Here is a 27,844-nt window from a genome sequence, read left to right on the forward strand (position 1 = left end):
CCAGGACCCCAGGATTATGACCTGAGCCAAAGGCAGATGCTCAACCACTGAGCCACCTAGGTGCCCCTATTTTGTCCAATTTTTAAGTTGTGTTAAGTTACCTAGTCTGCTATTACAGGAGGCAGAGTTGCCTGCCCATTGCCATGTTATCCCCACCTTTATGTGCTATAGGGGCCTTATTTCTTCTCACTTGGACTGCCAGCATAGCCACTGATTTCTAACTCTGTGGTGTGGCCTCCATTCTCCATAGTTGCCAGAAGGATTTTTCTAAATGCAAATCAAAATTTAAAATATAATTCTAATCATTTCAGATCTTAGCTTCAAGTCTTCAGAGGCTTCCAGATGTCTCCTAGGGGACTCTATAAGTCGGGAAACTGTCCTCCTCCCACACCCCACTCTCGTCCTATGCTATTGCCATGTCCGGCTTCTTGGATTGCCTACAATACTTTATGTGCCCTATGGCTTCTGTCCCTCGCCATGGTATTTCTACCTAAAATAGTCATATTCTCTTCCCTCCTCCGCCTGGCTAACTGCTCTAGTGTCCTAAGTCATGGCTTATGCCACCTTTTCCAGGGAGCTTTTGGGATTTATTGTCTTTGGAGTCCTTCCTGTGTTCTTTTCTACCACTCATTCCTACTTTTCCATTCCTACTTTTATGAAAGCATATTATTCTGTGATTTGTGTTCCTGTTGGTCTCCCTTGCTGGGCAATACATTTTCTTTTTCTTTTTTTTTTTTTTTTTTTTTACATTTTCTTCCTCTGATGCCAGGTTACATGCAGGTTACGTACCACAGTGTCTGACCTTATGTTTGTTTACCAAATTGAGAGGAGTTATACTTGGCATACTACTATTTTTTTATTTTAATTTTTTAACATTCACTCTTTTACTATTGAATTTTATTTTATTTTATTTTATTTTTTACTATTGAATTTTAGATGAGGCCCAGCACATCACTGTTTTTATTGTGTCATTTACACAATCTATTCACTCTTTGTAAAGTTCTAGAGTGACAGGACACTACAACTCTTGCCTTCATTACTTTTGCTTATGTTCCTCACCTAGGAAATTGTATTCATGAAATTGCTCATTCCTACACTTTTTAAAAACTGGGAACACCAGGTTACTAATATATACCCAAATTGCTACTATGTACCTATTTATTTTTAATATTTGGGAGTAGCTTTTAAATTAAGACAAAGTAGTAAGATAGTATAAAAAGATCAGAAACTATTTTAGGAAAGACCCAGGGCAATGTGATAGCAAGCTGTGGTGAAGCAGTGAACACAATACTTGGCTCTGAGCTCCTTGGTAGGAAGGCTAAAAACTAGAACCAGTAGGACTCCTCTGTCTGATACAATGAGTCATCGAAGTTTGAAGAGACAAATTTTTACTTGTACTAAATTCTGAGAAAAATTTCTTACATCGATCCTTATAAAGATAACCAAAGGTTACATAATTGAGAATGTCTTCGACTATAATTTTTGGAAGACACAGATTTTATTCACATGGTAGCTATTTCTCTGCTAAAATCAAGGAACTAATACAGTCCCATTAGTTTAGGGGAACTGCTTTCTGGTTTTTCTGGTTTTCAAGTTTGGTACGAAGTAAAAGTGGATGAACCAATTGAAAAAGACTGATGATATGGCCCTTAGCACCTCTCTTGTTCTGTTGATTAACCTGTTGATGTGCCATAGTTTGTGGTCTATTCCTCATAACAGAGTTCACTCAAATATAGATTTGTGATATTGTTGATTGTAGATCAGAAAGGCTTAAATACCAGGAGATGGCAAAGTTAATGATCTATTATAAAAATGATGGAGGTGGACTGTGGTCTCACTCAGCTTGAAGGCCAGTTGCCACTTCTGGAGGTTGAGGGCAGCAATGCCTGCAAACACAGAAAGTGCACACATGCCGTGTTTGCAAACAAATGAAATTAGATGAGGCATATGCCATTTCTCATTATGTTATTTTCATGATCTATTCAGGAAATTAGATTGCAGCCATGCTTAAATCATCTTGTTTGTTCCAAGTATTCCTAATATAAAATTATTTATACCTTACTTAATTCTTCAAAGGATTTTGGTGGAATTTTAATAAATATAAAATAGTAAAACTAAGTATAAAAAGATTAGAAACCATTTAGGGAAAGAGAAAGAGTGATTTAACCAGGAAGTTGGGAGACAATGGTGAGATGAGTGCTCATCTCATAGGGTTGTTATGAGGATTAAACAAGGTAATTTGTGGAAAGCAATTCATACATTGTCCTGGACACAGGTGCACAGAAAATATTAACCTCCTTTACACAATTACTTTTTGTAGGCAGTGGGTAGCCACTGAAGCTTTTTAAGAGAGGCAATGAAATGGGCAGAATTATACTTGAGGAAAATTGCAGCTTCAGAGATAACAGAAACAGAAACTTGAAGTTTAAAAAAAATTACATTTGAGCTGGGAATACTTTTGGGTCCCAAGGAATACCCCACTTAATAGGCTTAATATAAGCCTATACATATAGCCTCTCATATACAAAGCTTTGAACCCAAGCAGATCATTTCCTTTCAAACGCTGTAGTCCTGGCTTTTGAGACAATTTTTTTTTCCTGAGTCAAATGACCTCATATTTTCAGATTTACACTTGGGAGTTCTCTTAGGATTCATTATAAACTTCTTGGGGGCTGAAATTGTCATTACTTTTATTCCCATAGAACTGGGACAAAAAGCAAGGTAATTGTGTGAATTTATTCTGAGTAGTTAGTTTTCCTTAACAAGCTATAAGAATTTATAAGCATTGTGGTATGTAGAACAAGATCTGCTTAAAGCAGAGAGTACTCCTATGTTAAGAAAAATGACATTTCCTTTAAAATAATGTAAATGGTAATGATTATTCCCTCAAGGGAGTCTTTTTGGAAGATGTGAACTTCAGTGCAGATATCATTACGAAAAACATTTTTGGATCTGTTTTCATTTTTTGGAGAGAGGACTCCAAAAGGTAAGGTAATTAAGAGGCTGGACTCTGGTGCTCTAGGTTCACTGGGGTTTGAATCCATCTTCTCTGGTAGTCATGTGGTCTTCACAGATTAGTCTGTTTTCTTATCTATCAATTGGGAATATAAATGGTACCTACCTTATAAATACATTAAAAGTTTCAAAATTTGGGGGCACCTGGGTGGCTCAGTCAGGTAAGCATGTGACTCTTGATCTCAGCTCAGGTCTTGATTTCAGGGTCATGAGTTCAAGCCCTACATTGGGCTCCACAGTGGGTGTGGAACCTACTTAAAAAAATTAAAATTTGTTAACATCTAAAGTCTTGCCTCAAAAAAAAAAAAATAAAAATAAAAATTAAAAAAAAAGAAAAAAGAAAAAAAAAGTCTTGCCTCTCAGACAGATATAAAATGAATATCTGTCAAAGATTTTATTTAACTATTTATTTTTTAAGATTTTATTTATTTATTTGATATATACATAGAGAGCAAGGACTCGTGCACAAGCAGGGAGAGCAGCAGGCAGAGGGAGAGGGGGAAGTAGCTCCCCTGCAGAGCATGGAGCCTGACATGGGGCTCAATCCTCATGGGGTGCCATCCTGGCACCATGACCTGAGCCAAAGGCAGATGCTTAACTGACTGAGCCACACAGGCACCCCTTAACTCACTATATAATGAAAGAAGCAGGAAAATGTTAAAATCAGTTCAAGTGAGGATTTGACTTTATACTCTGTAGGACAAAATTCACCTGCATTGCCATGGACAGGAATTATTTGCATACCACAGTCAGGAAAATTCACATTAACATCAGTTTTCTATAAATTAGCTTCTACCTCTATAGAGTTGTACAGTAGTCCATTGAAAGACATGGGTGCACGTCCTACATACATCAAACGTCTCATTGACAGAATATCCAGTAATGCCTTTTGCTCATTCCAAAAATCTCAAGTTTTTCACTTCATAAAGTTGCTGTGAAGATTTACAAGTTTATTCTACTTAAGGCATAGAATAGACTGACTCATAGTAAATACTTGATCAACATTACTGCTTTCAGAAACTGTAGTACATTCCTTTGAATACTCTTTTAACCTTAAAAAATGAAAACAGTTATTTTACCAGCAAAAATGGGCTTACTCAGGAATAACAGAGAATTGCAATTTGGGAACATTCAAGCTATGGTAAAACCATAGGCATATCCAACAAAGAAAGGAGAGGAATCTTATATTATGGAGAGGGAGAAAGCTGGGAGTGGTTGTTTTGAAAAAAACTCTATTAAAGAAAAGTAAGAATTTAGAGTGATGACAGTTTCTCATTTGCTGAGTTACAGAGGTAGAAGAGTTCTTGTAGGAGATGCAATGTACAACTTTCCCTATTGGGACTTGGAGTCGATGATTCTTTCCTGTTGGGGACTCTTCTGTTGGTGTCTGTATTTGATGTTGCATGGTACTGCTCACTCTTCTGGCTTCCCAACTCCAGGGAGGTCTTACTTTATTAATTTTTGCAACACTCAGGAATTGTTTTTCAGCCAGGGAAAGGATGTTCAAGTTTTTAGAAACAGCTACAGTATTTGAAGCCAAGCTGTAAATAAAGGATACTGATTTTGCTTTTTAAAAAATAAAGTTGTTTTGACAAGTGAGAGTTTTTCAGAGCTAGTTTATTAGATACATTAAAAAAATCAATTCTCAGAGGATTCTGGGAAGATGGTAGAGTAGGAAGCACCAGGAATTTGTCTCTCTGCCTAGACAATAATTACACTGACAGACTCTGTCTTTTGTAACTATTTTGTAACTCTGGAGTCTGTTGAAGGCTTACAACTTCTAGGGGGAAGACTAGGATGTTAAATTAAAGTTAGTTTTGGTCAGTTTCAGCTCTTATCTAAATAGCAGCTACTCATCCTTCACTCCTAGTCATGTGGTAGGCAGCTGTACAAGTGTTTCTGGAGCAGCTTGCACTTAGCTTATGGGAGCTAGGGTGGGTAAAAAGGACCCTGTCCTCTAAATATAGGGGTTCTGTGCTCTTATTGCTGCTTGGTGCTTCTGCTTCAATGCAGCCGTTATTGAACCTCCCTCATTGTTGCAAGCCCCTTTCCCTCTGGTTGAGGTGACTTCCAAGGGATTTAAAAGGCTGGTACCTTTTCTTTCTGCTTTTATTTTTTATTTTTTTTCCCTATTCAGGAGCCTAATTAAAGACTAGGACATTAAAAAATAATTGCATATGCAGGGAAAATTAGAAAGTGACTGTGCATACCTCTGGGAAAAGCTCAGAAAAGACCTGAGATGACATTAAGTTTATACCTCAGGCTGCTCCTTGGCACTGAGACAGCCTACAACAAACAAAAAGCCAAAACCAATACACACAAATAACAAAAAACCAGCAAATATTGGGGAAAATGGAGTGTCTGATTTACACAGTTACCAAATTATTAGTTTCAAAGGTCCAGTGTTCAACAGAAAGTCACAAGATATATAAGGAAACAGGAAAGTATGACCTATTCTTTTTTTTTCTTTCAAGATTTTATTTATGTATTTGTTAGAGAAAGAGAGAGAGAGAGAGAGAGAGAGAGGGAGAGCACAAGTGGGGAGAGTGGCAGGTAGAGGGAGAGGGAGAAGTAGGACTTGATCCCAGGACTCTGGGATCATAACCTGAGCCAAAGGCAAGATGCTTAACCAACTGAGCCACCCAGGTGCCCCAAGTATGATCTATTCAAAAGAAAAAATAAATCAATAGAAATTACTGAAAAAGACATAGTAGTAATCTGGATTTTAAAACTGTCTTAAAGGTGCTCAAAGAACTAACAGAAGGTGTGCAGAAAATCAAGAAAATGATCTGTGAACAGCATGGAAATATCAAAGATACAAAAACTTAAAAAGAAACCAAAAAGAAATTCGAGCTGAAAAATTCAATAACCAAAATGAAAAATTAACTGGCCAATTCAAAGGCAGATTTGAACAGCAGAAGAAAGATTCTATGAACTGAAGATAGGTCAATGTAAATTACTGAGGCTGAAGAACAGAAAAAAAAAATTGAAAAGCGATCAAGGGATCCCTGGGTGGCGCAGCGGTTTGGCACCTGCCTTTGGCCCAGGGCGCGATCCTGGAGACCCGGGATCGAATCCCACATCGGGCTCCCAGTGCATGGAGCCTCCTTCTCCCTCTGCCTGTGTCTCTGCCTCGCTCTCTGTGTGACTATCACAAAAAAAAAAAAAAAAAAAGGAAAGCGATCAAAACCTAAGTGACCTATGGGACATGACACCATCAAGAGGACCAATGTATGCATCATGGGAGTCCCAGAAAGAAAAGAGACACAGAAATGGACAGAGAGAACATTTGAAGAAATAATGGCTGAAAACTTCCCAAATTTGATAAAGGACATGAATATAAATATCCAAGGAGGTCAACAAACTTCAAGTGAGATGAACTCTTATCCACATTAAGATTCATTATAATCAAATTTTCAAAAGCCAAAGACAGAGAATCTTGAGAGCTGCAAAAGAGAAGTGAATTATCACATAACAAGGGATTTTCCATAAGATTATGAGTAGATTTCTCATTAGAAACTTTGGAGGCCAGAAGACAGTGGGTCAATATATTCAAAGTGCTAAAAGGAAAAAAAAAAAACTGTCAACCAAGAATCCTATACCCAACAAAATTGTTTTTCAGAAGTGAGAAAGAAATTATGACACTCCCAGATAAATAAAAGCTAAAGAAGTCTGTGACTGTAATCTGCTCTGCAAGAAATGCTGAAGGGAGTCCAGCAAGGTAAAATGAAAAGACACTAGGCAGTAAATCAAAACCATATGGAGAGATAAAAATCTAATAAATATAGATTTATGGGCAATTATAAAAGCTAGTATTATTGCAACTGTGTCTTTTGTTTTCTACATGATTTGAGAGACATGTATTTTAAGGAAAAAAACCTCAATTTTATAGTGTCAAAGCTAGTCTTACTATAACTTTGGTTTGTGACTACAAATCTTGCTTTCTACATAATTTAAGAAACAAAATGAACTTAGATGAATAATGAGTTTATGTTTTTAGGAACACATCAACAACTGAAAGAGGTGGGATGGAGTTGCAAATAAGCAAACTTTTTATGTTACTGAAGTTAAGCTGCTATGAATTAAAATTAGAGTGTTATAACTTTAGGATATTAAATGTAATCCACATGGTGATCACAAAGTAGCTATAGAGTATACAGAAAAGGAAATAATAAAAGAGTTTAAACATTTCACTGCAAAAAAAAATCAACTCAATACAAAGGAAGAACAGAAATGCAGGAAATAAAGGACAAAATGGCTATAGGGCATATGGAAAACAGAGAGCACAATGACAGAATTAAGTCTCTCCTAATTAGTAAGTACTTTAAGTTTATACATAGATTAAATTCTTCAAACAAAAGATTGGCAGAGTGGATAAAAACACATGATCCAACTATCTGCTGTCCACAGGAAGCTCACTTGGGGTCCAAGGACACAAACAGGTTGAAAGGATAAGAATGGGAAACAGTATTCCATGTAAATAGTAACCAAAGGAAAGCATGGGTGGCTATGCTAGTATCATACAAAATAGACTTTAAATCAAAAAAAGTTTAGAAGAGAGAAAGAACATTATATATAAGCAAAAGGTTTAACACAGCAAGAACATATAGTAATTATAAATATTCACCATCAAAAACATATGAAGCAAAAACTGATAGAATTGAAAGGAGAAACAGACTGTTTTACAGTGACTGAAGACTTCAATATCCACTCCTCACAACAATGAATGGAACAAATAGAAGTTAAGTAAGGAAACAGAAGACTGAAACAACACAATAAAGCAACTGGATTAACAGACGTATAGAGAACACTCTACCCAACAGCAGCATATACCCTCTCAAATGCACATGGATCATTTTCCAGGATAGACTACATTATAGGCCACAAATGAAGTCTCAATAGATTTAAAAAGATAGATATAATACAAGGCATTTTCTCTGACCACAATAGGATAAAGTTAGAAATCCATAAAAAAGCTGAAAAGTCATAAAACTGTGTAAGTTTTTCTTTTTTTTTTTAAAACCAATGGCTCAAAAAAAGAAATCACAAATGAAATTAGAGAACAGATACAAATGAAAATGAAAACACAACATACCAAAACTTGTGAGATGTAGCACGAGTAGTGCTGATGGGAAAATTTATAGCCATGTTTTATATTAAAAAATAAGAAAAATCTCAAATCAAAACCTAACTTTACAACTTTGGAGACTAGGAAAAGAAGAACAAACTAAACCCAAAACTAGTAAAAGGAAGGAAATAGTAAGGATTGGAGAGAGATAAATGAAATATAGAGTAGAAAAACAACAGAGGAAATCAATAAAGCCAAAAGCTGGTTTTTCAAGAAAAAAATATACAAAATTGACAAACCTTTGCCTAGACTTAAAAAAAAAAGAAGACTCAGATTACTAAAATCATAAATAAAAGTGGGGACATTATTACTGATTCTAGAGAAATAAAAGGATTATAAAAAAGTACATAAACAGTTGTACATCAAAATTGGATAACCCATATGAAATGGATATACACTTAGAAACACAGAACCTATCAAGACTAAATCACAAAAAAAATGGAAAATCTGAACAGACTTATAACTAGTAAGGTGACTGAATATGTAATAAAAAAATGTTTTACCCCCAAAAAGCCCTGAACTTGATGGCGTCACTGGTGAATCCTACCAAACTATTGAAGAAGTGATACCAATCCTTATCAAAGTTTTTCAAAATATGGAAAGGGAGAGAACACTTCCTTACTCATTCAAAAAGGCCAGTATAACTCTGATACCAAAGCCAGACAAAGACACTACAAGAAAAATACAGACCAATACCCCTTATGAACACCAATGCAGAAAAGGATTATACACAATGCCCAAGTGGGATTTATTCCTGGGATGCAAGGATGGGCCAATATACAAACTTGATTAATTTAATATGCCACATCAACAAAATGAAGGAAAAAAACTCCCACAAGATCATTTCAGTTGATGTAGAAAATGCATTTTACTTACTTACTTACTTATTTATTTATTTATTTATTAATGAATGATAGTCACACAGAGAGAGAGAGGCAGAGACACAGGCAGAAGGAGAAGCAGGCCCCATGCACCGGGAATCCCACGTGGGAACCCGACGTGGGATTCGATCCCGGGTCTCCAGGATCGCGCCAAAGGCAGGCGCTAAACCGCTGCGCCACCCAGGGATCCCTGTAGAAAAAGCATTTGACAAAATTCAACACCCTTTCACGATAAAAACACTCAATAAAATAGGAAGAGAAGTAAACCACCTCCGCATAATAAGAGCCACAGCAAACACCATACTCAATGGTGAAACGCTGAAAACTTTTCCTTTAAGATCAGGAGTTAGACAAGGACACCTGCTCCTACCACTTGTATTTAACACAGTACGGAAGTTCTGGTCAGAGGAATTGGGCAAGAAAAAGAAAGAAAAGGTGGCCAAATTGGAAAGGAAGAAATCAAATTATCTCTGCTTGCACATGATATAATCTTATACATAGAAAACTTTAGACTTCACAAGAGAGCTGTTAGAACTAATACATAAATGTAGTGAAGTAGCAAGATACAAAGTCAAACACCCAAAAACCAGTTCCATTTCTATACACAAACAATGAGAAGTTATAAAGATGGTTCCAATTACAACACCATCAGAAAGAAGAAAATACTTAGGAATTACCAAGGAGGTGAAAGCTTTGTACAATGAAAACTACATAGTATTGCTGTAAGAAATTAAAACCATAAGTAAATGAAAACACAATCCATGTTCATGGACTAGAAGACAATATTGTTAAAATGTCAATACTACCTAAAGTGATCTAACGATTCAGTGCAACCTCTATCGAGATGTCAACATTTTTTACAAAAATAGAAAAAAAAATCCTAAAACCTATATCTAATCTCAAGAAAACCCTGAATAACCAAAACAGTCTTGAAACAGAACAAAACTGAAGGATTCACATTTCTTGATGATAAACTTACTGTGAAGTAACAGTATTCAAAATATTGTGATGGCTAGGTTGTCAAGACCATACAATGGGAAAAGGACAATCCTTTCAACGAATGATGTGTGTGTGGAATGGGGTGGGGAGAAACTGGATATCCACATGCAAAAAAAAAAAAAAAAAAAGGTTGAACCCTTACCTAACACCATATATAAAAATTAACTCAAAATAAATCAAAGACCTGAATGAAAGACCTAAAACAATAAAGCTCTGAGAAGAAAACATACAACAAAGGCTTCATGACATTGGGTTTCATGATATTTTGTTGGTTATGACACCAAAGGCACAAGTAACAAAAGAAAAAAAATTTATAAATTGGACTTCATGAAAATGTAAAAATTGTATGCATCAAAAGACACTATTTACAGAGTAAAAAGGCAACCCACAGAATGGGAGAAAATGTTTTCAAATTATATATCTGATAATGGGTTCATATCTAGAATGTATAGAGCACTCCTACAACTCAACAACAAAAAACCCCAACAATTAAAAAATAGGTAAAGAACTTGAATAGACATTTTTCCAAAAAAACAAACAAACAAAAAAAAACAAAAACAGGAATGGTCAGAAAGCACATGAAAAGATGCTCTACATCACCAATAATTTGGGAAATGCAAATCAAAACTAGGAGATACTACCTCACACATATCTGAATGGCCATTATAAAACAAAAGTAGAAAATAGTGTGAGGATGTAGAGAAACTGGAAACTGGTACTCTTTTTCTGCACTGTTGGTGGAAACATAAAATGGTACAGTTGCTGTGGATAACAGTAGACAGTTCCAAAATGTTAAACAGAATTAGCATAGGATCTGGCAATTCCACTTATGGCTATATAGAATTGAAAGAAGGGTCTCAAAGAGATATTTGTACATCCACGTTGATAGTATTATTCTTAATAGCTGAAATGCGGAGGCAACTATGTTCAATGATGGATGAATAAACAAATGTGGTCTATACATATACAATGAGATATTTTTTGCCTTAAAAAAGAAAGAAATCCTGACACATAGTACAACATGGACAAACCTCAAGGATACAATATAAGTGAAATAAGCTGGTCACAATAAGAGAAATACTGTCTGATTCTACTTATATTAAGTACTTAAGAGTAGTCAAAACCATAAAGATGGAAGGAGAATGGTGGTTTTCAGGAGCTTTGGAGGGCAGTTAAAGGGGAGAGACTGTTAAGTAGGTCTAGAGTTCCAGTTTTACAAGATGAGAAGTTATGGAGATGGATGGTGCACAATGTCAATGTCTTTAATACACTGAAAGGTACACTTAGAAATGGTTAAGATGGTTAACTTTATGTGTACTTTGTCACAGTATACAAAAAAATCAATTCTTGAAGAATTTGAAATGTTTGGAATTTTAGCTTCCCATGAAAAATTAAAGAAATTAAGAATTGATATCTAATGTGTCTGCTTGACAATTTGCTCTGAAAGCTCTATGGTTGGCCCCTGTACATCACAGAAAGAAGTTTGATGCATACGAGGATGACACTAAAGTCACATTGTCTGCCGGAGCCTGAGCACAGAATAAATACAGCTGACCTTGTTGTAAGGTCACAGCTGAATCATGATTGCTGTGACTGGAAAAACCCAGAAACAGAGCTGCAGTGCTTCTCAGGAATAGCCATTTTGCTAGCAACAAGCTTATGATGAAATATGATGCAATTATTTGAAAATAACAAACATCCATCATGCTTCCACGATGAGTTTTTATCAATAGAACAAAATACCACAAACTGGAAGAGCTGAAGTCAATGTCACACTAAGCTACTTCATTTCTTTTACTACTTGGTTTTGAAATTGAACTTCCCCTTTATCCTAAAATGACTGATCTAGTCTTCTTTTAAAGAGGTGGCCCAGGAAATGGAGCATTCACTCTGTGACCTTTGCAGAGAACTTTAACTCTTCTGTGTGGGCTGGCATGTACACAACAGGAGCTGGTGGCAACGTAAAGCTCCACCACTCACAGTGTGGTTCCAGGGTAAGGATCAACTGAACAGCCTGGGAGCTCCTCAGAAACAGGTTGCTGGGCCCCATCCCAGTATTCCTGAATCAGAATCAGCCTCCTAACAGATCTCTGGGAAGTCAGTGTTCATTATCAAGGCTCTTGAGGCACTGTTCTGGTAGCAGCATAATAACTCACATCCCTCTCCAGGCGGCTCGCAAGGGGGGAGAACAGGAGGGAGATCATGTTAAGTGTGAATAGGAGGGAGTTGTGGGTTCTAGTCACAGACTTCCCACTAAACCTCCACTTCTCACTTATTACTCCTAGCCCTGCCCTCTTCTCAAGACTGTTAGGAGGACCAAACCCTACATGATCTGGGCCGACTGCCTCTCAGACCCTACCATGCAACACTTTTGCCCACTGTTTCATGACTGCAGGCAGAGCTGGTTTCTGCTTCAGGGCCTCTGTATAAGCTGTCTTCTCTGTCTGGAACAATCTTCCTTTTGATCTGTGTGTCTGGCTACTTGGTATTAAGATCTTGGCCCAATTCACTGAGTTAGGTGAGAACCTCTCAATCCCCCAATCTAGTTACTCTTCGGTGAGTCACCCTGTTCCAATTCTCGGCAGAGCACATATCCCATGTGAATAGGGACAGTGATGGTCTTATTCTGGGTTGGGCCTCAGTCTTGAACTGTGCCTGGCACCCTATATGCTCAATGCATATTTGTTTTATAAGTAGCTGAAGAGGTTAAAAACACTGTGGATAAAATAAAGCACTGCATGAAATATAAAATGCTTTTATTAACAAATAAAACCCTCCTGGCTTTCACTTAGTGATTTCTCTTGGACAGGAGAACCATATTGATTACTCTAACAGCCTGAAAAATACAAGTGAAAATCTGCTGCCCTCTCATTAGCAAGAAAGACTGGAATGCAGATTCCTTTTTATCAGGAAAGGAAGATGATTCATTTACTGTCTCTACATCCTTCCTCCAGTTATCACTGTGATGCTCTCTGCCCATGTTAATTTCATTCACTTCCTCTGAGAAAGGAGAGCTAAAAACAGAAACGCTGCTACTGAGGTCACAAGATAGGATAGGTGATGTTGCTGTTAGCAGATCCCTGGCCAAGAACGGCCAGATGGTCTGGAGGCTGGGTTGGCAAAGCTGCCTGGGATTCAGGGAAGGTTGCAGGTTAGCAGCAGGAAGCACATACTTCATTAGGTTACAAACTGAGAACTGGCCAGAGGGTCCTTCTGGCACAAAACTGAAACTCAGCAATGGTTTCTTGGTTTAGTTGTGATTCTCAGTTAATCAGGGCAAATTGGTTTAAAGTCCAATACTAGCCTTAGGTTAGTTCACACAATCCAGGGAGATAACCTAGAAAATATTTCATCTTCTGTTTTTCTAATGCATATTTATGCATTTCTTATTAGGGAAGTGAAAGGACTGTCCAGTCACTCTCAGGGCAGGGCTAACTACTATCCCCTCATCATAGGCAGCAATGCTGTTTTATGAACTGTGGTTGCTTCACTTTCCTTAGCTCAAGAAATACCACAAAGGGAAAAGGCACAGAGGGAGTCTCCAAGGGCTTGCCCAGCATGTGGGATCGACAGAGCAATAGCTCCATCTGCCGACTGTGGCTAACACAGCAGTCAGGATGGGTGACAAGTTAGCAATCATGCCTGGAGCTCCTTCTCAGCGCCCCAGTGATTCACCCCACTGCTGAGAGTCTGTTGTCCTTAGGCACAAAGTGGTCAGAAGTTCCTAAACATTTGAAGGTTCTGTGCTGTCACTATGAATTTATCTTTTTATTTTATTATTTTTATTTTATTTATTTTTTAAAAGATTTTATTTATTTATGATAGACATAGAGAGAGAGGCAGAGACACAGGCAGAGAGAGAGGCAGGCTCCATGCTGGGAGCCCGACGCGGGACTCGATGCCGGGACTATAGGATTGCACCCTGGGCCAAAGGCAGATGCTAAACCACTGAGCCACCCAGGGATCCCCCTATCTTTTTATTTTAAATCAGCTGAACTGCTCCAGAAGCGACCAGGGGTGCAATGGTTTTGTATCGGATCAAGTGCTGCGAGCCTTCTTCCAAGTCAATCACATAGTCCCTGAAAAAGGAGGAAAAAATGTATGCAGAGCTGAGCTGGTGCCCCCAGTGGATGAACATTTCCCACCATCAAGGTCACAAGTCACTCACCTTTGCTCATCTGTTTCTGGTTCTACCAGTATGTTTTCCTGTCGTTCTTTCACTCTCAGAAACACGTATGAATCCAGATCTGGTTTGGGAACTGCTAGAAAGATGATAATACTTAGCCAACAAGATCAACATAGGGAAGTTGCTGGGGCTCACTGTACTGAGTACTAAGGGACCCCTGATGTGACAGCATTTTGTGGGGAGGGTGACTTGAGGAAAGATCTGGGTCCTTATAGAAACAGCACACTTCCTATTCAGGGTCTCACACAGCAACAGCTCATCCAACGGATGCTGAGTACATAAAATATGCACATTGTGTAAGATACAAGCAAGCATGACCCTAGTCACTCTGTGGGGCTACCGGTAGCATCTGAGAAAGTGTCACACTGGTGGCACAGTCACTCTGGGAAGTGAGGAGAAAGAAGTCAATGCAGACTTAATGAGGGAGTGAGCCAGGGAGTAACAGGAAGGGCCAAGCAGAAATATGCATGACGTTCTGGGAGGACAAAAGTGCATAAATCTAGTGAGAAAATATTTTTATATAAAGCAGTAGTAGGAGAGCATAAGAAAGATCGGGTCACATGGGGATAGTCTTGAGAGTCAGACAACTGAATATAGGTTTTCTCTGTAAATGATCCTTCACTGGTTGATTCCAGGGTGAGAGGCTGCTCATCTTCTATCACTAGCCAACACTGCATGTGAGGAGGTGCCCAGAGCTGGGCTGCTCTACAGCTCTTCATTTCTTGGAGCCCTGTGTACCCAGAGGACTCCATCAACCGTAGGTTCTGAGAAGCTACTGGATAACTCTCAGTTCTAAGAGCCTAACTCATTCATATTGCCCTTTATTCCCTCATCCACAGGTCGGGGGTGGGGAGGGGGTGGAATTCAGGGTAATAGGCTCCAAAGGTCTAAGGGGTTCAGGGTTTGGGGCCTGCCACAGAGACTCCAACTTCACAGGATCTGCTGACCCGGCTGGGCAGTTACTGATTTTAGGAAACCCAGCTGAGATTTCAACATGCCTTCCCCCATTCTGCCAGGGGGTATACACTGCTTCAGAGGCCTGAAGGGGATGCAGGGCACCTGGTCTAATTAAGCAAGACTGATTTCACTGGGGCAGGCTGATGGCCTCTGCGATCTTCCAATTCCAGGGGCCTGGCACCAGTCCTTGGAAGGGATTTGAGACAAGTGACATGTTTTAGGAGGTGTCTACCAGCATCAACTAGAATCCAGTTAGATTCAGTTTTAGGAATTTAGATTCCTGATGTCCATGCCTGCTTCAATCAGCCAGATGCACTAGCACTGGGCCATGTTTAGGGGATGCGGTCCTTGCTTCATTCCTATTTTTCCAAGGTGTAGACAACAGTGGCAGACCAGGGCCAGGCCTTTTGTTTCCCTCAGGCAGGTTCACCAAAACGACCAGTTCAGAGTTCCATAAGTCTGCTAGGGGCTTGCCTTGTCCCTGGTGTTGTAGACTGCACTGTGTCCCCCTCCTCACAATGCATATGTTGATGTGCTCACCTGCAGTACTTCAGAATGGAGATGTACTTGAAGATAGGGCCTTTAAGGAAGTAACTAAGTTGAAATGAGACTATTAGGGTAGGGTCTGGTCCAATCTGACTGGTGTCCTTATAAAGAAAAGTACACATGCAGAGGGGCAACCACGGGAGAGGCCCCAGAGGAAGCCAACCCTGCCAGCACTCTGGTCAGACTTCTGGCCTCCAGAAAAATCAATGTATGCTCTGCAGTACTTCATTACAGCAGCCTGAACTGACTGACACACCCGGGGAGCTATGTCTCCACCTGTCCTGTTCTAATGCTTCTACTGGCCACAGGGGTCACAGTGCAGCCCCCAGCACAGGCCAGGTGGGAGATGAATTCCCAGGGCTCAGTTGTACTGGACTTGTGGCCTCAGCACATTACATTTAGGTTGTGAACAAGGTGGAACCCAGTCCCCAAAACTGTTTGATTTGGTCTGGCAACTTTGCCTGATGAGATCCTGCTGGGATCCAGCAAGCTGTGAAGGCCTGAGGGGCATGGACTTTAACCTGTGTGTCAATGGTCCCCCACTGGTCCATCCAAGGTTAAGAGTGACTACCATCCAGGACTCCCTTTCCTCAGCTCAGCAGAGTGGTAAGGGGGCATTGCCAGGTGAGCACAAAGGTGGCTTTGGCAGTGCCCCTCCCCCACTTTCCCTTCCTCCTCCTGCTCAGCCTGAACCCCTTTCCCGTGAGGCGCCCTGGACAATAAAAATATTGGGAACCCTTCCTCTAGGAAGCTGGGAAGTGACTGAAAATCACTGAAGATTTCTTAGCCTCCTATTTAACCCCTTCTGGATAGGTAGGCAGTCCCTGCATGGGCTGGAATCCATGAGGAAAAGCATGCTAGCCCCTGGAGAACAGAGACCTTTGCCTCCTCAATGCTCAAAAGGGCCTAGCCCAGTGTGGATGCCAGAACATACCAGCTGAAGGAATGAATGCCTGCAGATGTGAATGAATCTGCATTTTTAATGCTAGTCATAAGAATTTCAACCTAAAGACCACAAAAATAATGCTGAAAAGGCTACCCTTATATCTTCTCTTAATTATTTTTTTTAATGATTTTTTTGAAAAGACTTTATTTATTTGAGAGAGAAAGAGCATGAGTGGCAGGGAGTTGGGGCGGGGGCAGAGAGAGAAGTTAACTCCCCGCTGAGCAGGGAGCCCAACGTGGGGCTCGATCCCAGGACCCCAGGATCATGACGTGAGCCCAAGGCAGACACTTAACGGAGTGAACCACCCAGGTGCCTCAATGACTTTTTTTTTGTCTGTTTTCAAACCACAACACTTCCTCTCTTCTTTTTTCTGCTCATCTACATACTTATTTTTTCAGGCTTGAGAGTAAAGAGGAAGACCTTATTCTAAGGCACCCGAAGATATGTCTGAAAAGGGAGTGCTCCGCTCACCTGACCTCAGGAGGTCCACCACCTGTAAATTAGGAGGCATATGCTTTAAGGCAACATTCTTGAGGTAGGTCTCTGTGTTAGCCATGTATCTGAAAGAGAGGAATTCAAATTGCTGCGACCACACAACTGGCAGGAGCCACCAGGTTGTCAGACACATGACGGCGGCCCAGCCATCAGTTTCACAGAGACAACCACCAACACCCATACTCACGAGCCAGGGAAAGAAAGCCATCTCTATGCATCCTGCTTACTCACTGTTTGGCAAAGATCAGCTCCTCTGGAGAAAGACTAGACAGCTCCCCCTCACGGGGTGTTTTCTCCTTTTCAAGGATATGAGGGAAAAACTTCTCTATCTGAGGATAAATAAAAATCATCGTGTAAATGTGTCAGGATTTGAGAGTCAAATATACTAGTTTCCTGAAATAGGTTGAGGTTAAACTAGAATTGATTTAAAAAATGGCAAGTCTTCATAGTCAAGACCTTTTCTAGACTTTCAAGATTTCAAGAAGGCAGGTTTCAAGGAATTCAGAGCAAACATAAGAGCTATAAAAAGGAAGACCATTTAAAAAGGATGAAAAGCTTTCATAAAAGAAAATCTGAATATACACCTGTAAATGGTATGTATGAGGGAGAAAAGGGCATATCATCTAACATTTCTAGTCAACTGCATTGGTTGTTCTTCTATGAGACGAACCATGTACAGAAGCTGGAAAGACACAAATAGAGGGAAGAGTGACTCTTAATTATAAGAATATAACCAGCAAGGACGAAGCCCACAGTGAGGGGAGGCTTGGAAAAAAATGGTAAGAACTCTAGGAAAACACAAAACAAAACAAAACAAAAAAGCTAAAAGTTAAAGATATATGGTCAGGAACTGCATATGGATTAGCACACTGCTCAAGTCAGTGCTGTTAGGCTTCTCTGTGGAGGGAAGTGCAAGCAGAAAAATGACAATGGGAAGGAGGATCTGAGGCCAGGACAAAGGAGCACTTATCTGTTTAAAGGAGTTTAAGTCTCTTGCCTTGGATCAGTTATATTCTGCTCATATACGGAGTTTCAGCGCATAAGGCCTTCTGTGCTAGAGTCTGTAAATGGCTGTGGCCCTCCATCACTTAGTGCTCTGCAGACACAGGTAGTCTCATGATCTTAGGATCACGTGCTCAGATGAGGTAAGAAATACTGGAGATGGGCCAATTTCCCAATTTTCAAAAATACAAAGAAGGCGGGGAAACCTTAAAATACAGATTAGTGTCCTCCACATTGGTATGTGGCATTATATTGGAACAGGTCACTTAAGAGATGGTTTGTGAACTCAAAGAAAATTCAGTGGTTAACACAAAGAGGATTTATTCAACTTAAGAAGAAAAAAAGTGAGTGCCCTGGTAGTTGAGGATGGGGAAAGGCATATTTTTTACATCTCTATTTTTTCAAAACACACGACACCATTGTTATGACATCCTTGGGGGCAAGCTGTAAAGCCGGGGCTGTGACAGCATAGAAAGGGAGAGCAAGAAGCAATTGTAACAAACAACACCGATTCAACACAGAGATGTCAACCTGTAGGGAAGTCTCTGGTGGAATACTCTATTGCTGGCCCAGTCTTGTTAATGAATCAGATAAGATCTTATCAACATACTTACCAAACCTGACATAAAGTGAAGACATAGAATGCTGAGATAGCTAATATATTAAATGACAAGATCAGGATCCAGAGAACAGGGAAATGACCCAATTTAATAAGATAAAGTACAAGAGGGATAAGTACTAAGTGATATACTTATGGGTTGAAAAATCAAACCATTCAAATACAGGCTAGTCACAGGATGGGAAAATAGTAACTCAGAAACTTCAAAGAGGTTAAACTTCATGGCAAGTGCAGAATGAATGGGTGATATGTCTGTGTAATATGGAAGTAATCCTCCTATTTTTCACAAGTGACCAAACTACAACTGGAATATCATACTCAGTCGTAGGTGGTATGATTTAAGGATACCCAGGAACTGGAACCTTTGTCAGAACCAGAACCAGTGAGTAAATGGAAATACATAATTGAAATGTTTGGCTGAGAGCACTCTCATGTAGGAGAAAGGATGTATTCATTTTGTAGTAACTAAGGGAACAAGTGGAACCAAATGAGAAGAGGCTTCAAGGAGGTAAGAACTTCCCAAGGTTAAAATAGACATCATACAGAGAAAGAATGTTTTGTGATTTCATTTTTGTAAGTTAGATAGCCTCAGAACTATAGCTGAATATTAAGTCATCATGGTCAATTTGACACCTGCTATATGATGGGTACAAAGAAATTTCTGAAACTAATTCTCTGCTGGTCAGTATTCCCTAGTCAACCATGCAAAGGACTCTGCCATACAGCACTGCCATGCTGTAATTCCAGGGGGCACCTTTCACAAAGCAGATTAATAGACTACAAATGTGTCCCCAGACATGTGCAACACATGTTCCAGCTAGGCTTCTCCAGAATAATCTTTTGCCCTCCTTACTCTTTAGCTACCCTAATACTGGGCTTCATGGCATCTTCATGCCCTGGACTCTCCTAGGCAGGCTCCAGCCCAACTTCTCCCCAGGATGCTCCATCTATATTACAAACACATTGCCTTAATGCCTACAGATATCTCCATGTCAAACCTTCATAAGCCGACACCGCAAGTAGCTGCTAAGGACATAGCGGATCCTCTCCATCTCCATTCGATGGATACTGACTTTCAGATCCCCCTTCTTGGCTCTTCTGAGATTTTCTTCCTATTAAAAGAGAAAATGAAGTATATTCAGACTGAGAACCTTTTTCATTTAATCTGCAGAACTGCATAGGGACTATAATCACTGGCAAGTTTGAGGACTCAAAGACTACATTTAGGTCAAAGGAGAACCAAACAACTCCTAAGAGTTCTGATTTTCTTACACAAATAATATAAGACTACAGTCTCATAAAAAGTTCAAACAATACTCATTTACTTTTAGAAAACAATCATCTGAATAGAATCTGAATATGGTCAGTGAGAAAGGCGTAGCACTCAAATCCAATTGTAAAGGAGATTATAGCAGACAAAAGAAATGTCTAAAGGCAGTGTTAAATCACCAGTTGAGACTGCAAAATACCAATGCTTTAAAGCTAGTCTGAAGCTGATAATGCCTTAAGACCCGCTCATCTAAGCCAAGTGTCTCTGGAGGCCAGGCAGGCAAGTGATCTGAGAAGGGTGGGTAGGCAAGGACCATGGGGAATGGACAGCATATGAAAGCGGGTGGCCCTGACCCTGCTCTGGTCACCTGTTCTCATACATAAACGTGGGCCCAGTATTGACAGGGTTTTAGACTTTTCAGGGGAAGCTGACATCCAGATATTCACAAGAACGTTTGTGCTTTATAAATGTAGGTAACTAATTCAATATTAGAAAAACCCATTAGGCTGGGCCAAATAAGACAGATTTAGCATCAGACTTCAACCTCTCGCTATGCTGACAAACCCTTTTAAAGTTCTCTTTGTAACTCTGAGATAAGCAACTCTTACCATGTGATCGAGCTGTTCCATGACGCATTCTACAATTTCAGACTTGCTTTCCAGCAGCTCAGGGGCAAACTTTTCATTCATCCAGGCCTAAAAAACAATGCCCCCGCCGCCAAATATTCGTATCAGTATCACTCACAATGGAGCAAAATAACCATGTGAGTCCTATATATTCCAAGAAAATCACAGCTATTTCTGGCAAAGACAACTGTCTGCCTATGAATTGGAAGTAATCGAAATGCTTTGTAAACAAGCTATGTTTTTGATGGCTTTTCTATTTATTTTAGTGGGAAGGCTGTGCTTACAATCTTTTATCTAACCAATGTTGCAAAAAATCACTGTTCATGTCAAAAATGTCAGTTTGCCTCTGAAGTTCCCTAATATCATTTATTAAAAAAAAAAAAAAGTCGGTATGATGCCCACCAGTAAGAGCAACACCATCTGGTGTTCAAACAGTACCTTTAACCAAATAGCATCAACACTTTCCTCCTCCTTCCTGCGCTACTTCCCACCAGGGGGGGCCAGCCAGCATCCTTCTATTTTGAGGGACCAGGTGACCTAACCCTACACATCTCATTGGGGAAGCTTAGAGCACTTTACAAAAATTCTTTCATTCATCATTATAATATCTGAGAGGAAATGGATACAGTTATCCTTATCTTAATTATTAATGAGAAAACACGTTATTTACTAACCACTTAAGAGTACAAAGGATCACAATATAAAAGGATATTCATCTATTAAACAATTTTGGAACAAAAGGTTAAATCCTTAGTTTATGACTCTGCCCCAGATGTTTGGTACATTTCAGCAATAACCGCGGCTTAGAGAACTGAAATATCCACAGGTGATTGAGGAAAACTAATCCTATCTTTCAATTACAGGAAATTTAGTTTCAGCATAGTTCAGAATTATATGCTAATCACACTCACTTTATTCCTTTCTTTCTGCATATCCAATTCTCATCATGAAGACACATTACTAAACACTGGGTACTCCTGCTACCATACAAATTTTTTTTTTTTTTTCACATGCTCAAGCTCCTGTAATAGTGCTATAAAAGTTAACCAGAAAGAGTCTGTATTTTCAAGGAACATTATGAATGAGAAAAGACCGAATTGTCACAGAGGACTTATAAAAGCAGGAGATTTTCTTTTTAACTGATTTTATTAAATACTGCATTGGTACGGAAATTATGAAATATAACATGAATAGAGATATAAACACCTGTGTGCACATAACTTCATTAACAAGTATTATTATTTTAAAAGTCCCTGTGTCTTCCTCCCTCTTCAAAGGTAATCATTAGCCTGACCTCAGTATTTAATTTTCTGTAGTTTCACTACATTTGTTTGTATCTCTACATAAGGATTCCCAATGATTTCAAGGAAAATGATAACACTTGTTGGGTACAATAGGGGTAAAATGGGGGTAGATTTGAAGGGGATTTCTTACTGACATTATGAAATTATTTTTATAAAAATATTTAAAACATTAACAGAAATTTTATATTAGTATAAAATTGTCAAATAAAATGATTTCAAAATATTTAGTGAGAAACTTGCATTTAAATCCATGGTCTTTTTTTAAATAATCAGGTTCTATGTTTGAAATAGCTACATTTGATTCCTGATCAAAATTTTAATGACAATCTGTTCATTATGGGCTAAACTGTGTTCCTCTCCACTCTCAATTCATGTGTTTAAGTCCTAACTCCTAACATCTCAGAATGTGCCTGCATTTGGAAACAGGGTCTTTAAAGAGGTAATAAAGTTAAAATGAATTAGGTGGGCTTTAATTCTGTGACTAAGAGAATCTAAGAGGAGGAAATTTGAAAACAGACACATATGGAAGACCATGTGAAGACATATGGAGAAGATGGCCATCTATAAGCCCAGGAGAGAGGCCTGAGAAGAAATCTCTGGTGTCAGCACCTTGATTTCAGACTCCTGGCCTCCAGCATTGAGAAAATACACATCTGTTGTTTAATCTACCCAGTCTGTGATGCTTTGTTTTACAGCCTTAGCAAATTAATACAATCATTAAAAATGAGGAACTTTGCACTGTAATAACTTTTAAATCTTTTTTTTTTTTTCCCCCAACAGGCATTCATGAGTATCCTATATATGCTCCTGGAGCTGTGTTTTTCAGTGGCCTGGTGAGGTTTCTCTGTAGGCCATGCTATGCAGCCTACAAGTCTGTGTCCAGGTACAGCAGCTGTCCAGGTGGTAGACCAACTCTTTGGCTGCACTCAGGGCACTGCAATGGAGCTTTGGGCCAGAGATGTAACTCATGCTCACCCACTGCTAAGCTGAGGTTGAGCTGCCGTCCAAGGAGCCCCTCGTACCCACAAGAGGGAACCAGCCTGGGGGCTCTGGCTGTCCCAGAGGGTAGATGGTCAATACTGTGATACAGTATAGCATACCAGTGTGTGCCATGAACTCTGCCTCAAACAATTTTGCAAGTGTCTGAGGTTAACCTAAATGGTTTCTTCAAAAACGTATTTTTTATTGTTCCACACTATGTTCTTGAGTCAACCATGTTGTTGCAGGAGCTATCTTTCACTTATTTTATTGCTGCTTTTTTTCTCCCATTGTGCATATAGATAACTTTTATTCATTCTATTGTTGATGGATATTTAGGTTATTTTCAGTTTTTAATCATTGCAAGCAATACTATGAACATTTTGTGATGTCTCCTGGAAGTTTTCTCTAGGGTAAGTACCTGGGAGTAGAATGACTGGGACACAAGATATGTGTGCCTTCAACTTGACAAGACAATAACAAGTTATTTTCCAAAGTGCACCAATTCACCAAAGTAAACAAGTATGCAAATACTCCACAAACCTTTATACTGTTTTATTTACTGTTTTATTTACATGTTGCATTATATTGTTCATCTTCTTCATTTCTAATCTGATGGGTATGAAGTAGCATCTCCTAAGGATTTAAATTTTTATGTTACTGATTACTAAAAAGATCAAACATCTTTTCCATATGACTACTGACCACCTTGGATTCCAATTCTGAAAGATGCCAGGGGCATCCCGGGTGGCTCAGCGGTTTAGCGCCGCCTTCAGCCCAGGGCCTGATTCTGGAGACCTGGGATAGAGTCCCACGTCGGGCTCCCTGCATGGAGCCTGCTTCTCCCTCTGCTTGTGTCTCTGCCTCTCTCTCTCTCTGTGTCTCTCATGAATAAATAAATAAAATCTTAAAAAAAAAAGAAAGATGCCTTCATTTTTTCTATTGGATAGTTTTTGAAGTCTGTTTATATACTGTGGATACTAATACTGCACATATTTTCTGCCTGTTTTGCAGCATGTCTTTTTATTGTCATGAAAGTGTAAAAACAAAAGTTCTCAATTTTACTGTAGAACTTTGTGTTTTTGGATTTTTGTTTCACGAATCCTTTAATAATAAGGCAGGGGCTCTTTCACTAGGCGGGCAGATTTTAAAGGTGTCTGTGAATCTCCTGAAATTATATGCATAATTTCTGGATGTGTGTGTATCCATATATTATTCTGCGAAACAGGGCCAGTTTTCACCAGATTTTCAGAAAGGTCTGTGATATAAAAATAAATGAAGAATTACTCTTATACAGTAAGGATTATCTTCCTTTTGTCATTCATGATTACAACACATGGTAGAAAATAGTCAAGAATATTAAAATAATTCCAGGAAGGGACTGTTAAAGAGAGAAGACAACAGGTGTAGTAGATTAAGAGCACATATTCTGGAGTCAAAGAGACTTGGTTCATATTAGGCAGTAATAGTTGCCTCACTGGGTGGGTAGTTGTATGGATTATCACTACTCACAGCTAACTGAGTACTCATCATGTGTCAAACAATATGCTAAGCATTTCACATATATTATCTCATTTAATCCTCAGAACGGCTCTGTGAAATAACTGCTATTATTAATGCTTACCTGCTCCAGCTTTTCAATGAGCTCTGCAGGAGTTAGGACCACCTCTTCACTATCTGCATCAGAGTCCTGTCCTGTGTGGTCCAGTTCCTCTGTCATCTTCTCTGAAACCAGGTACCTAATGAAAATAAGAACCAATACCTTGCAGTGCAGTTTCTATTTATTTGCAAGAATAGGCAACTGTATATCTAAAATTGGTGTTGCAGAGGCTCACTGGCAGTAGCGCCAGTCAGTTCACAGGCTTTGATTCTTTTCAACTCTTCCTTCAAACCTTAGGTCAGGGATCAGTTTCTCCAAGAGGTCACCTCTTAAAAGTATTTCCACATATGCCTGGAACTGAGCGTCTGTCACACCACATAGTAACTGTCTTCCTGGTGGAAGTGCTTTCCTTAGGGGCCGTGATCACTTCAGTTCAAATATGCATCAGCATCTGCTTTGTTCCAGCACTGTAAGTCCTAGGACCTAATCACCTGCGCACTCCCCGGGCTCTAGCACAGTGCTGAGCAGGCACTTACACTCGTTGCAAGAACTCATCAACCCGGAGGCACAGGGCCCAGCACCACCAGACCAGAGATCATCCCAGATGCTAAGACGGTAGGTGGCAGGGACCGGAGGACGTCCTCGGAGTACCGGGGAAGCTGAGCGGACTCCCCCAGCTCCTCTCCCGCCTGGGAGCCCCGGGCACAGGCAGCCCTCCCCGCAGCACACACAGACACACACGCCGCCAGACGTCCCGCTCGGATGCTCACCTGGGCACGAGGGCGGCAGAGGCGCACCCCAAGGGGCAGGCGGCTAGTCTGGGAAGGGTGAGGAAGCACCTGAGCTTTGGGAGCAGCACCCGGCCGCGGAACAACCTCCCCCACGGCTCTCCCGGATGTGCCGACCCTCGACGGCTCCGCTCCCGCGCTCTTCTCACAAGGTTTCCGCCCCCCATACGTCACCGCGCTCGGGCGGCGTTGACCAATCACAGCGCGGGGGCGGGGACTCGGCTCGCCGCGGCCCCATCACCCCGCGGCCTCACGCAGGGAGTTGGCCCCGCCCCCTGGGCCGGCGGCGGGAGACGCGGGTACGGCGGGCAGCAGCCGGGACGGCCGGGAGGGGGCGCCTCGGCACCGCGGCTGCGGGGAGCGGACGGCAGAGCTGGCCAGTTCCGCCTCGTGGGTCCTCGCTCTTGTGGGCCTGCGGGTCCCTGCGTCCTCGCCGGGGCTTCTGCTGTGGCAGCTGTGTGCGGGTCTGAGCACCTTAGGCCAGCGGTTCTGAGAGCGTGGTTCCAGCCCAGCAGCATCGGTGCCCCGAACCCGCGAGAAATGCAGATTCTCAGGCCCCACCCAGACCCGCTTAGTCAGCAATCTGGGGGCGTTGGGACGGGCTCTCCCCTGGTGATTCTGATGCCGGTGAGCTTGCAGAGCACCGCTTTAGGCTGTGCTTCCACCCCGGCTGCTTCACTTTGCAGATTAGACCTTGACGGTGCTGCTGGGCCTTCTCCCCTTAATGTAGGACAAGCATCTATCTATCTATCTATCTATCTATCTATCTATCTATCCATCCTAACTCCTGCAGAGCTCATTGAAAGCCTGGAACAGGTAAGCATTAGTAATAACGGTTTTTTTAAAAAAGATTTTATTTACTTATTCATGAGAGATACAGAGACAGGCAGAGAGAGAAGCAGGCTCCATGCACCGGCAGCCCGACGTGGGACTCGATCCCGGGTCTCCAGGATCACGTCCTGGGCTGAAGGCGGCGCTGAACCTCTGAGCCACCCGGGCTGCCCTAACGGTTCTTTCACAGAGCCATTGCAAGGATTAAATGAGATAATCTATGTAAAATGCTTAGCATATTGTCTGATACCAGTTTTTTTTCTCAGAATTGTGGGTGCTTTCTCTGTTTTCTGTGCAAAGTACCACATGTGGCTTCCCTAAAGTGTCTCTTCCCCATCAGTCTGCAGACTCTCTCCTTGTGATGTTTCCTATGCGATACTCATTGATTTGAATAGGAAGTTTGGCTAATTGACAGGTTGATAGTACCTGCCTGATTGCAGTCATGTTTTGAAAATAGAATATCCTGAGTGGTAGCATAGGCACGTTCACAAAGGGCCGTGGAAGCTGGGGGACATCGAGGAGGGATTCCAAAAGGGACAATTTCGTTTGAGCTCAACTTGCAGAGTGAGTTTTTGGTGACAAATGGATGGCCCTTTCAAGGACCGTTTCAATTCTGTGTTTCAGTGGTTTTGTAATCCCAAGGTTTTCACACTTGTGGCAGATTGTGTTTTCCAAAGACAGCTGCTCTGGTATAGATCTCATCCCACGGACTCTTCTTGCAATATGATGCTGACACTCCTCCATCAAGGGGGATGGTCTGTGTTGTTGCCTCTGGGAAGACCTCCCGACACTGCTATAGAAGCGTAAAGATGGCTGGAAATCAAGATGGTCACACCAGTGCCTCAGCAAGGCTTGACTTCAAACTGAAGACATTTTTCTCTTCCTAATTCTCAAAGCCCCCTCCTCCCTTTCACTTGTTTTTCTGTACAATCCTTTGTTCCGTGTCAATATTGACATCTTGTTGATCTCAATGTACACTTAGTAACAGGACTGGGATGGCCAGTGCCAGCACTAGTCTTGAGACCAGCTTGAAGACAGACTGGAACGCGGCCGGCAGCAAGTACCAGATTCCTGCTGAAACCATCCAGATCGTGTATTTTCTTTTTCTATCTTTTTTTTAAAGGATTTTATTTATTTATTTGACAGAGAGCTAGCAAGAGAGTACAAGCAGGCAGAGGAAGAGGGAGAAGCAGACTCCCCGAGAAACAGGGAGCTGGATGCAGAGCTCGATCCCAGGACCCTGAGATCATGACCTAAGCCAAAAGAAGATGCTTAACCAACAGAGCCACCCAGGCACCCCAGATCCTGTATTTTCTTATAAAACTCCTCAGCCTTTTCCTGGGAGTGGGTGGGCAGTCCTGGAGGCATTAGCCTGCCTCCTTTGCCTGGCAAAGTAATAAACTATCTGCCTTCTTTATGCCCAGACTCTGTCTTCGTGTTACATACTTTGTCTGGAGAACACAGAGGTTGGTTTTCTTTTTTTTTTTTTTTTTAAGATTTTATTTATTTATTCATGAGAGACACAGAGAGAGAGAGAGAGAGAGGCAGAGAGAGAGGCAGGCTCCATGCAGGGAGCCTGGTCTGGGACTCGATCCCGGGTGTCCAAGATCATGCCCTGGGCCGCAGGCAGGAGCTAAACCGCTGAGCCACCCAGGGATCCCAGAGGTTGGTTT

The 27,844-nt window shown here is 40.7% G+C and overlaps 1 protein-coding gene and 1 long non-coding RNA gene across 4 annotated transcripts; one reads left to right on the forward strand and one right to left on the reverse strand.

Annotated features, from left to right (window-relative positions):
* Positions 1–12,762: 12,762 nt before the first annotated feature.
* On the reverse strand, positions 12,763–25,518 carry GINS4 (GINS complex subunit 4). 3 transcript variants are annotated; one of them, XM_025439960.3, is made up of 8 exons: positions 25,323–25,516; positions 24,577–24,691; positions 20,653–20,739; positions 19,773–19,886; positions 17,385–17,482; positions 17,130–17,218; positions 14,192–14,285; positions 12,763–14,102 (listed from the first exon to the last, which is right to left on the reverse strand). In XM_025439960.3, exons 1-8 carry the CDS (start codon positions 25,505–25,507, stop codon positions 14,006–14,008), a joined length of 879 nt encoding a protein of 292 aa, XP_025295745.1. In that variant the 5' UTR covers positions 25,508–25,516; the 3' UTR covers positions 12,763–14,005. The 3 variants fall into 3 exon arrangements, with proteins under 3 accessions (XP_025295745.1, XP_025295834.1, XP_025295901.1); XM_025440049.3 differs by having other exon boundaries at positions 14,192–14,282; positions 25,323–25,515; XM_025440116.3 differs by lacking the exon at positions 20,653–20,739 and having other exon boundaries at positions 25,323–25,518.
* Positions 25,519–25,577: 59 nt separating this feature from the next.
* On the forward strand, positions 25,578–27,594 carry LOC125752680 (uncharacterized). The gene is made up of 2 exons (XR_007402773.1): positions 25,578–26,156; positions 27,318–27,594. It is a non-coding gene; the product is annotated as an uncharacterized LOC125752680 (long non-coding RNA).
* The last annotated feature ends 250 nt before the right edge of the window (positions 27,595–27,844 follow it).

This window comes from Canis lupus, chromosome 16 (assembly GCF_003254725.2).
Source record: "Canis lupus dingo isolate Sandy chromosome 16, ASM325472v2, whole genome shotgun sequence".
In the NCBI taxonomy this organism is placed as follows: domain Eukaryota; kingdom Metazoa; phylum Chordata; class Mammalia; order Carnivora; family Canidae; genus Canis; species Canis lupus.

What these genes read in the sequence shown, in the direction of transcription:
- GINS4 (XM_025439960.3), bottom strand. Translation starts at nt 25,507, where the DNA reads ATGGGGGGCGGAAACCTTGTGAGAAGAGCGCGGGAGCGGAGCCGTCGA. An exon ending in TCATTGAAAAGCTGGAGCAG is followed by an intron (nt 20,740 to 24,576) that starts GTAAGCATTAAT and finishes ATTGTTTTTTAG; the next exon opens with GCCTGGATGAATGAAAAGTT. An exon ending in GAGCTGATCTTTGCCAAACA is followed by an intron (nt 17,219 to 17,384) that starts GTGAGTAAGCAG and finishes CCTCTCTTTCAG; the next exon opens with ATACATGGCTAACACAGAGA.